Here is an 11,989-nt window from a genome sequence, read left to right as displayed (position 1 = left end):
ACCTTAACCTCTAGGCCATGAGAGCCCCTAGACATCGGTTTGATTCCTGATTGGTAAGCATTTTATGGCACACTGCAACACAATAAGGTCACATCAGTGCCGAAGATTATGGGTGTCACAAGAGAGCGACAAACACATACAAAAAAGGAGGAGAGGTAAAGACGATAAATAAGACCTGCGTGTTTGCGGACAATCGCGGGCCGGCCGATGCTATCGCTAGGCCCACCTGTATACATCAATGTGCGAAGTGCGAGGCCTGGCCGACTGCCAGCGCCCCCTTTTTCTCACGTCGGCTTTGTCAGCACTTTCGTTTTCGTGCCGACTGCCAACATCGGCGTTTCTGACATAATTGTCGGGACCTGAGTAGAAATATGAATACGAAAAAGGACGACGACCTAAATTATCTACTTTCAGTTTTATGCTAGAGCGGCCATTTTGAATTTCGTTTGTTGACTGTTCATGGGGATTCATTCTTGAGTCCGACTTGCTTGTTCTACTAGATCTAGATCTAGATTTATAGATCATAATAGACCTCGATGGAGGATTCATATTCCAATTCTATTGTGTCAAACCCTGTTAGTATTATAGGTTGTGCTGAAATATTAATGCTGGTAAAAAGCATTTCATCAGGTGCGTGAATTATTTATTTGAATCTTTTAGACTCAGCTGATTCCCTCTCTCTGTTCGAGTGTTCGGAATCAGATGCGGATTTTTCGTTCAAGGCCTCCTATTCCTATTCACTTGTTCTTCTAGATCTAGATTCTAGATTTATTTAGATTGCTAGGTCTAGATCTATATGGAGGATTCATATTCCAATTCTGTTGTGTTATTGTATCAAACTCTATTATATTATAGCAAAGTAGATCTAGTAGGCCATATTATGCTCCTTTTTGTTTTGGAGGGGGGGTTTTTTGTTGGGGGGTTTTTTCTTACATTTTGGACTTGTGCTGACCTTTTTACATGAGGGCCGTTGCAGGTTCTTTTTTGGGGTAGGGTTAGGGTTAGGTCTCTTCTTTATATTGTGTTTGTTGGGGTGGTCGCTCGTTACTCGGAAGTCCTTCCTTTTATGACACCTACAAAAGCTCCTTGGGGGTGCGCAATATTTTCAGACAATCTGGTTGAGGCTCACTTGCAGGTCTACGATAGATGTTTGATAGAAAAGAAGGAGTAGACCACCCTGAAGCACCCATCAATCACCCACATGTTGTTGTAATTCTTTTAAACGTGTAGATTTGTCTCCAAAAAATTTCAGGACAAACTAAGAATTGTTTTTCACTTTACTCGGTTGCTTTGCATTTTTGGGTTTAGGACAAAGGTTCGTGAGTCACCCTTTTATGAGATGTACAGTGCAAGAAGGGAAATTTGAAAAGTTCTGGGATTGAACTTTCAAGAATCACACTGAATTTTAAGTTCATTTGTGAAGAAATTTTGATTGGAGCAGCTTGTGGGGACAGACTTGGATAGCTGTTTGTCCAACCTAGGACAGTTTTGGGTTTTTGTTTTATTTATTCTTGTCATTTCATAAATTGTGGGGGTGACTATCCACCAGTTGTAAGGGCACTCTAAAGGTGCTGGGCCAAAGAAAACCCAACTATTCTATGTAAAGTACCCAGTGGGCAGAAAAATGTTGGTTTCTTAGATTTCATTATTTTGACTAACGCCTGGTATCACTGTGATGCCACACATATATAATTTATTTTTTCAGGCTGCTTCGGCAAGGAAACGAAAACGGAGCAAGCCAGAGGAGGGGCAAACGGATGAGGCCGGAGGGAAAAAGTCCAAATCTGAACAGGAAGAAGGAGAAGGTGAGAAGTTCTGGAAGTTTTCTTATCTCTTCCTGCCAGGTCGTTTAGCTCAACGTTTGATGTAAATCGAGTTATACGTGTACATCGTACACCTTTGTAATGCTAATTGCAACCGTAAATTGATTGCACTAAGTTTCATGCTTTTAGAAATAAATCAGTAACAAGACAAACCATCGTAGTTTTGTCTACTGTGTGTAAAAACCCTCAATTTCTTTGTCTCTCTGTCACCTCGACGTGATTAGGGACTTTCTATGAGAGTGCAACCAGCATTTGTAATTTAATGCTAAGGCTCTTTGCAAAGGCACTCGAAAGACATCAGGGATTTTTTGTTGGGTTGGGGGGTGGGGGGGGTAAGTGTTTACAGCACTCGTAACTACATACGGTCATATGAGGGCTGGGGACACATTCAACTTTTTCAGTTGGTAGGCCCATGTTAAGAACGTTGCATTGGCTTCCCGTGTCAGCTAGAATGTCATATAAAATTGCAATATTATGTCATAAATGTGTCAATAACAAAGCTCCCTCATATCTTAGTGATCTCATCCAGATTTATATTCCATCTAGATCACTAAGATCAGGTGATCAGTATCTTTTAAGAGTTCCTAGAAAAGGGTGTAAAAAATTAGCTGAAAGATCGTTCGCCCACCTTGCTCCGTCAGTTTGGAACTCTCTTCCCCAACCCTTGAGACATACAACATCTGAGTCTAAATTTAAGAAATCTTTAAAGACACATTTAATGACATCCTTTTTATGTCAGTAGTTTCATGTTCAATACAATGTTATGTAAATGACTATGTATCCATTTATGTATTTTGTGAATTGCATTGTGTATATTATTTTATGCTCATTTCGTGACGATGTGTAAGCGTGTGCGTGTGATAAGCAAGTAGATGTGTGTGTGTAAGTGCGTGTATGTGTGTGTGTGTGTGTGTTTTGCATACATGTGTGTGCACAAGTGTGCGTGTTATGTGTTCATGAGTGTGTTTGTGTGTGTGTATATGAGTGTGTGTATTGTGCGTGTGTGTAGCGTGCGTGAATATTGTTTGTACATGCATTTATGTAAAGCGCCTAGAACTGTGTTTACACGGGAGTGGGCGCTGTAGAAATGATCTTCATTATTATTATTATCATTATTAAATTTTGAATTTTGACGCGGTGCCGGCCGAAGCCTACTCTTATCGATTTTAGACCACCAAGAGATCTTAAACGTACGCAACTTGCACACAGGCCCTCCGAGATTTTTCGCCCTTGTCCTAGAAGGCTAGGTGTAGATCTTTCCTACCAGAAGATAAGAGGTGTGGCTGAAAGACAGCAGTAAGAAGGAGCCAATGAGAAGCAGTAGAAATGCTGCAAAAAGAGTCGTGAGCGCAGAGGAGGTAGCAAAGGAGAGTGGGAGCAGAAAAAGGAGACGAAAGCAGGCGGCAGAACATTGCAAGTGAACAAGAAAGGAGGTGAAAGGAGACAATATTAGAGAAGAACATTTTTTTCTATCACTACCAGGATTCGAACTCGGGACCTTTGAATGAGAGGCCAACACCTTAACCTCTAGGCCATGAGAGCCCCTAGACATCGGTTTGATTCCTGATTGGGAAAGTCTACTTTACCTATCAAGTGTCTCCCTTTTTTTTTACCACAAGGATATTGTTTTCCACCCTGTTCGGGGTGGCTCATACAGGAAATTGTATGATTTCAAATAGTGTTAATGGAGGCCTAGGACAGACAAATACGATCAGTCATGTGCTATCAACCATGTACAATCGTGTGTGAGTGTAACAACATGTGACCCAAATGTTGTTGTCTTCACAGCATGACTTGATGGCCCACTTTTTCTTTAGAACGGCTGTTTCTTTAATATGTATTACATCAGTCTCAACTTTTGGTAGCGCAGAACTTAATAAACAGGGTGTCTTCAATTTCACAGTTCCTCTCTTCCACCAGTCTCATTTGCTGTAACTACATTTCATCGGCCCTTCTTATCCAAATTGTTTCATGACTTTTTACCCTATGGACAAGACAGGGTGGCCAGGGAAGTCAGAAATTTTTGTTTTGTTCAGATAAGTCGGGAAAAAAAAATTTCCAACGGAAATGGTTGGATCAGCGTCGCCAATAAATGGAAATTTGAGGAAATCTGTAAGTTGCCTCGGGAAAGACCCAGGAAAATACATAAAAGTTCTAAAATATTTGAAAACCAAATCCGATAATGTCCCTAAGATAAAAACTGAACTTGATAGCAAATTTTAGCATTAGCATATTTAGAATTTTGATTGCAACAAACACGAGTGTTCTGCATAGTGCGTGTTCATGCAGGCCTTGTGTGGAATCGGGATCCCTCATACCTTGTAAGCCGTGTTGTTGAACTGAAGGGTTGGCGTGTCATTGGATGGGTGCTTGTCGAGGCGAGCTAGTAAGCTCGGTGATATTTATAGAGAGAGAGGGATATAATATATATATATATACTAAGTTGGTTAGTGAAAGTGACAGCATCTAGATTCTTTATCTATGACCATGGAAAAACTCAGCAAGATAGTCTTCAAGCAGAAGATTGACGGCACTTGGCATACTGAAACCCAGGCTAGAAACAGACTTATTTTTCCTATGATTTTTGTGACTATATGTGTGGACTATATTTAGAGAGAGATCTAGACTATATCCAGTATCATAGGAAAATGTTACTTCATCAACACTGAGTGGTTGTCCAACCCTAAGTGTTCAGAATGATTGATGGAGTATCCAAATGATAAAGGCAAGTTTAGATGTAAGTTTTGTTCCCAAGTGTATGTCATCGGTCATTCAGGTGTAAAGGCTTTAAACACTCACATGGTACCTCTAAAAGACATAAAAGCCCAAACCAGCCAGTGTGGTGCCAAATCTATTTTAGCTTTGGCAAGAACAGAACAAGTGTTGTGAGCAATACTGAAAGGAAGGACCAACAGTAATATAATAGTGAACAACTGGAGCAGTTGTTGACACGAGTTTTCTCATTCATGAGATGTTTTCAGACTTTAAAATAGCTGAGTTTTCAGTGTAGTCGCACAAAACTTGACTACCTTGGAACATTTGAGATCACAGCGGTGATCAAGTCGGCTATCCTAAGATGTGTACAAAATAACCCCTTCTATGCGATTCTCTTTGACGAGAGCCTTAACATTGACAATGGCAAGAAACAACCTGACCTATAGTGGTGGGATTTTTTTTGGTCTGGTAGGATTTTTAGGAGGAAGATTTCCTTGGCCACCCTGCAAGAGTTGGGTCTTGGTTTTTGCTCAGACATTGTTAGAAGAATTTGATTTTTGGAAGCGCTTTTTACATCAGTGAGGTCTCTATGTTTTGGTTTTTTAAATTCTCCTTTAAGTTTCAGCTTTCAGTATGTAAATATCTGTATTTTGTTTTTCATTTTGAGTTAAGTAAAAACTGATATGGAGTAGAAAAATGGGGACTGAGCTTGAAGTTCGAGGAACGCATACTTTCAAGTTACGAGTGCTCAAGTGTGCTGTTCTCCCATGCATATTATTGTAGAATTCGATTGTCAGATTAGATTTGTTTGGAAATTTATTTTTTTCAATGGTTTGTGTATGTCCCCAGTTGACAATGAGAATTCTGAGGAAAAAGAAGAAGGAGACACTCAGCCGCTCTCTCCAGATGCGACACCCGAGAGCACCAAGACTGCCCTGAACAAGTCATCATCCACCATCTCACTGAGCCGAGCCTTTGGAACTCCGATTCTGGTATTTGTTTAATGTTCTGAATTGCTGTATGTGTCAGTTGAAAAGTCCTACTATATAGGCTTTGGCCGCCACGCAGGCAAAATTCAAAATTAATTCCTGTCAAACTGAAACTGCTTAACTCTTTGCAGTCACACAGCCAACAGTACAAAATGCCCCATCTGGTCACCCAGCCATGAGAGTGGCTGCAACAAACTTCTTGGGCCTGGCACAGAACCGCGTCAGTGACGGGAACGGATAATTTTCACCGTCGCATTATTGCGGCAAGTGACCCCAAAGTGTTAATGTGTCCTGCGCACTCATATGATTTTATGCAGTTGCGAACGCCGCTAAATACGTTCTCAAAAAAAGCCTTAATCTACTTCGCTCTTCCCAGACCTGCTAACTACTGAATTTTACAAGCCATGTGCACAGCCAATGGTGTAACCAAACCACGCTGACTGCATGTAATAGACCACAGTGTGCTGTGGCTTAGTACATTTGATCAGTATAGAAAAATGACTGCAAAATATGCTGAACCACACATCCTTGGCAGGTGCTCTATTGCGGTTTGCTCCTTCTTTCCTATCAAACACCTATCCTGCTTATCTCCCTTCCTTCTTTTTTGTATTTGTTACTCTGTTGTAACACCTTTACCAATTGGCACTTGTTTGACCTTATTGTGTTGCTAGTGCCATAAAACTCTTACAAAAAAATTTTTTTTTTCATTGCCACAGATCTCATTATTTCGCATTATTTAAAAAGTTTTATTTACAATTGTTTTTTTGTCCTGGTTTTGAAGTGTTGGGGCAGTTTTGTAAAGAATGACAAAAAATATTCTTTCTGAACTTGCACATTTCAACACACTCTCTCTCTCTCTCTCTCTCTCTCTCTCTCTCTCTCTCTCTCTCTCTCTCTTTCTCTCTCTCTCTCTCTCCCTCTCCCTCTCCCTCTCTCTCTCTCTCTCTCCCTCTCTCTCCCTCTCCCTCTCTCCAAAAGGTGGGTACCTCCCAATGTAGCACAGAGGGTTGATGATAAACTTCTTAATATTTCGTTCTTACTTGAATTTTTCTATTCATCTAATCTATATCTCCTCCTACAAAAACATGTATTTACAGACCTACAGACGGCATGCTAAGCGGTGTTACTGGCGTTACGTTACGTCAAGTCAAATTCTTTCAGACATAACTATGGTGACACATTTTTTTAGAATTTGTACATACAAAATTATTCAGTTGTCTTATTGCTTTAATATTCAAACATAAGCATGAAAGGTTTATAAAATGGTTAGGATCACAGAACAAGAAATTCTGAATGCTTTTGTGTTTGCATTTGTGTCATCATAGTTATATCCGAAAGAAATTATAAAGTATTTGGGCAGGCAACGATTCAGAAGATTCAGTTTGACTCACAATGCATGTTAATGATGAAAAAATGCCACTTTATTCACATTTTACTCTGAATCTCTGCAAAATATCAAATATCTTTCTAACATAACCGTGATGACACAGAATGAAAAATACCCAGAAAAATAATTTTTGGAACATAAAGTTAATTTAATAGTTTTCTCATTGCTTTAATTTTCAAACATAAGCATGAAGAGCATATAAAATCACAGGGAAAAAAAATTCTGAATCTCTTTGTGTTCACATTTGTGTCATCATAGTTATATCCGAAAGAAATTAAAAACTTTTCAGTTTCATATTTTAATTCATTTTTTGGAAATTTTGGCAAACAGAGATTCAGGAGATTCAGTTTGACTAACAAAGCATGCTAATTGTGAAAAAAATGCCACTTAATTCACATTTTACTATGACTTATCAAAATACCAAATATCTTTTGAACATGGCGCACAGTGGATAAATGTTTGTCGTTAATTTGGAACACATCATTAATTTACATCAAATTTTCCCCTCTCGTTGGCATCTAGCCAAGCACGCGTGGTTACATCTAGATCTACCACTACTTGACCATTGGAACGCAGTGCGATGTTAATTATTGCTTGTATTAAATTTTCAAACATAACATGTTAAGATTTGATGACGACATAAGAAAACATAAATGGATTTGTCTCATCCATCGTTATAACAAATGATGACAGAGCACGAGCCGTCGCAGGATTTCCTTTTTCTGCAAAATAACGTACAATCACAGCCTAGGAATCAGTCAGGGCAGAGGGTAAACGTTGAACGATATTATGCTCATTCCAGGGCTCCAAAATGTCCAATCGAAACGAAGTCTCAGGGAATCGAAGTTGGCTTTCAAAATGACTATGCTCAAAAATGAAAATTCAGAAGGCTCACAAAAAAAAAAAAACCAGCTACAGATATCATTATTCCTGATTTAGCACCGCTAATAATGTAGTTATGGTAGTAAAAGTAAAGGACGAGTTTCACAGCAATTATTTCATTGTTGAACTTAATGACAGAAAAAGTACGAATTTGGCGCATCACGTTTTGCATTCTGAAAAATACATCGATTTCAGAACTAAAAATATTTGCAAGATTTCTTCTGATGGCCCGACTGCTATTTCTCTGCTCCCATAGCTGAAACATCATATTGAGCACATGTACATTATAAATGATATATATATATAATTATATATGTGTGTTTGTGTGTATACTTCATAATTAATCTACCGTGTTGTGGGCCTGCTATTTATGTTTGATTAAAATTTCTTGTGCCAATGAAATCATTCTTACCTGTGTCTGTGGTGAATCAAATAGTTCAGGTAGGCATTTTGCTGTCACAGGCAGATTTGAATTTGATTCCCATGAAGAAAGAACTTTTATTGAGTATTTTGGTCTTCTGGTGGGACTTTGTGCCTGTCTTAGCCTGGGTGGCCCTGAAATTATGTTGATAGGGGTAAAAAAAATACATTCATTAATACAAAATAAAGATAAAAGTTCTTGTCTTGTTGTAGGTAGCTGGCAGGTGCTCTGGTTGGGTTTGCTCCTTCTTTCCTTTCAGGCATCTATCATCGTTATGTCTCCTCCTTTTTTGTGTTTGTTACACTTTTGTAACATCTCTAATCTCTAATCTCCGGTACTTTTTGATTTGCAAGTGAGGTAAAACTCTTACTAAAACAAAACTTCTTTTTAAAGGTACGAGAGAAGAGCAGTCTCCCTGATGCAACCAAATTTGGAGTTGGAATCGAGGACCATATAAACTTTGAGAACCTTCCGGATTCCACCGGCACGTTTGAGAAGATGAGGAATCTGATTAGCATCATTCGAGACAAGATCAAGAAATAGATAAATCTGCAAAATGGATGAAGTGGCTGTGTTCTGTAGTGTTCATATCTTCCATTCCCCTGCTGCGTCGTCTCTTCTCTCTCTAGGAATGCATCCAGAGATGTTGCCATCAGGTGTATGTTGTTAGGTTTGTTTTATCAATTGTGAAGCGCGCTGACAAAATGAGTACTCATATGATTCAAGCCCTATGGAAATAGATACGTCACGCTTATAGGAGAAGTTTTTACAATCTATAAGTAGGAAATTATGATAGGCATGTTATACTTTAAGAATATTGCATCAATAGAAAATCTACAAATTTGACCTCAGTGTCGATTTTTGGCCAATGTCTCCATTTGTGGATCGCGAGAAGCAACTCATTTTGTCAGCACGCCTCACATTTGGTCATTTGTAGGAGTAAAAGCAGAGGTGCCGAATTTCAGGATAAATCTGGAAATCCGGATTTCTAACAAATTTTCCCGATTTGTGCTGTACTGAAATCTTGGTGCAAGATGTATTAGAAAAGAATGTTCTGTAAATTTGGAGTCATTGCACATGCGTTTTTTTGAGGTCCGAAAAGCTCAGGCTTTTTTTTTTCATAGCGTTTTGGCACATTTGATTGGAATGTTTTTCTTCCCTCTGAAATTGTGTTGGGTTTTTTGTTTGTTTGTGTTTTGTTTGTTTTTTCAAATGTGAGATTACTGATTTGCTGAACTGTACATGATTTTGTACTGTTTGTGAACAGGTGTATTTTTTATCCAGTAACAATGAATAATGTAATAAATGCAATTGTTCCAACATCCTGTCAATGAAAGTGTGTTGTGAGAATTTTAAGATTTGCTCATTGTGAACAGAATGCTTGAATCCAGAAACCTCATCGATGACCAAGTGTGTGGAACATGCTACACGTGCTGCAAATTGCCTCCGTATGAAAAACTATTGGTGGGCAACTTGCGTGTATGTGTGAGAGTCGTCCTTGCCAAATTTGATCACGTATTTTATTCTTTTAGAAGGGGGGGTTCGTTCTTTTTGTTTTACTGGTCTCAGAAAAGGGTAGGATGAACTAGTTGTTGTGCACTGGATTATTTTATTGGAATAATTTAAGTTGTTTCCCTTTGTCATGCAAGTTAATCGTGTAAACAGAGGAATGGAGTGTGTCGCTAATTTTGTTTGGAAGCGAAATGAAAGAAAATGCTACTTCTAGAAAATGTGTTATTGTATCTGCTGCTAAGTCGGTGTGAATGAGTAATTTTACAAGTTTTAAAAGTCTTGACTGCAGTGGGTGTATGCAAATCTCTCATTGCTCTTTTTGATGGATTCAGTCATTCTTTTTTTTTTTCTTTCCCCCATTGGTTCAGCTCTCACCCAGAATGACCGTAAATCTCCTGGCCATAAATATTCATTAATATGACTAATATAACATGTACAGGTTTCTGGTTTCCATTAAGGATTCTTAACCGTTTTAACTGAATTTTAATAACTCAAATGAATTTTTGCAGATGAACTGTAAAGTGTTTTCTTTACAACACAATCGCCTGAAAGCATCCAGCTCAGGTTAATCCTAAGTTTTTTAAACTCTCTCCCAGCTCCCATTGTAGTTTGTAGCTCCTTTTGTCTATTTTGTCTGCTATAGTGAGTTTGGAGAATGAAGACCATCTTGCCTGAGAAAGCCAGAGCATTGTGTACCCATGTTTTTATATATATGGTCGCTTTTAAGCACAAGGGGGCTATCCAAAAAATGCTGTTTTGAGAAAATCGAAGGTAAAGTTTTTGCCCCTTGTTCAGTTTCTTTACAAGACAAGAGTTTTCTCTATTACCGAACAAATATGGGAGTGCTTATTTAGGCCACATATGGCCCAAATAAGGTAAGGGAGGGGGGTTTAGCTTATTTGGGCCACAGTGGACTGTGGCCTAAATAAGGTAAGGGAGGGGGGTTTATCTTATTTAGGCCACACATGCTCAAACTACCCTTTTCGGGCAACTGAGTTCGTTCCACTTTCATAATGGAGCACCTTTCTCATTTAGTACGGTTTTGTCTCAGTGTACAACTTATAAATCATAATCATACTGAATATTGTAAGAACAAAGCACAATACGCAAAATTTTGCTCAATCCCAATGGTTTGAATGAGGGCCAGATTTTTCCTTCATGGGGGGGCAAAAGCTAGGCTACCATTTTGGCACTCTTTGGTTAAGTGAAAAGGTCAAATCCTCCGAATGGACTTCCGGGTTAAATTTGGGGTATAAAAAGTGTGTACACTACGTGGCTGAGTCAAAGTTACACTATCTTAGCCTGAGTGACACTCTCTCGTACTGTCTCGTAGTAGTACATATGTAGGCTAGTAGGCCTAGTAGTAGTAGTAGCAAAAGATCGTGTAGAGAATATTTGGTAGTATATTCTATCTAGTAGGCAGTTTAGTGAACGTGCTCGTGGCTGGGCGAATCGGCCTCGATAAGCCCCGTAGACTTTTGTGATCGGCCACGAAGCCTCGTGTTTTGATGGGTCTAGATCTAGATCTAAACAACTCAGTGTTATTCGCACTGCCACATCCGACAGGCCTAGATCTACATCTTTTTAAAAAGAAAAGAAAGATCATCAAAATGGTTGAATTCGCGTGAAAATCGATTTGGTAGAACTAGAACTATTAAAATTTGCTTGTGAAAAAAAGGCAATTGTTAAATACGAAGGCTATTTTTATAACTCGATGAAATAAAAACCACTGGCTTTGTACTGTGTTATTCTGTATAAAAATAAATTATGAAACTTCAGGACGTATTATTATTTTCCAGCATCTTTTGACGCCTGAGTTGTAGAGGTATAAGTTTTCACAACACTAATAGATCTAGTAATAGGGCTTTCCGTAAAAAAATGCATAGATCTACGAAAGCCGAACCACCGAATCGACCGGGCACCTCGCTCTCCCCTGCACACTGTGGTTTATATAACGTGTTGCTTCGGTATCGCATTATCCAACTATTAATATGTGCGGCTATGGCAGTTGGGATGTTCTGATTTTTAAAAAATTCAGTTTTGTTTTTATTTTACCATATATTTGACTTTAATAGTGCAGGCAATAGCAAGATCTAGATTCCCTGTCTAGAATCAGTAGTAGCAGGCCTATGCTAGAAGCAGCCAGAGAGCCTACAACTGCTAGATCTAGATCTAACTTATTATTGCTATGCCTTTGGGCTTTGGAATTGAAATAAAACGAATTGCACAGTTCTAGTTACTTTTAGATTCAGCAAGTAAC

At 38.8% G+C, this 11,989-nt stretch overlaps 1 protein-coding gene across 1 annotated transcript in view; it reads left to right on the top strand.

The window, feature by feature from the left end:
* The window catches only part of LOC101851648 (zinc finger CCHC domain-containing protein 8), a gene marked incomplete in the record, with an annotated part of 40,112 nt that extends 30,191 nt beyond the window's left edge, over positions 1–9,921 (top strand). Inside the window, 3 exon segments of the mRNA XM_013083760.2 lie at positions 1,706–1,805; positions 5,388–5,530; positions 8,611–9,921. Of these exon segments, the coding sequence (XP_012939214.1) occupies positions 1,706–1,805; positions 5,388–5,530; positions 8,611–8,760 (393 nt within the window).
* Positions 9,922–11,989: the final 2,068 nt, after the last annotated feature.

The sequence above is a fragment of the Aplysia californica genome, unplaced genomic scaffold (genome assembly GCF_000002075.1).
Source record: "Aplysia californica isolate F4 #8 unplaced genomic scaffold, AplCal3.0 scaffold00253, whole genome shotgun sequence".
NCBI lineage: Eukaryota > Metazoa > Mollusca > Gastropoda > Aplysiida > Aplysiidae > Aplysia > Aplysia californica.
This window is presented reverse-complemented; position numbering and strand designations above follow the sequence as displayed.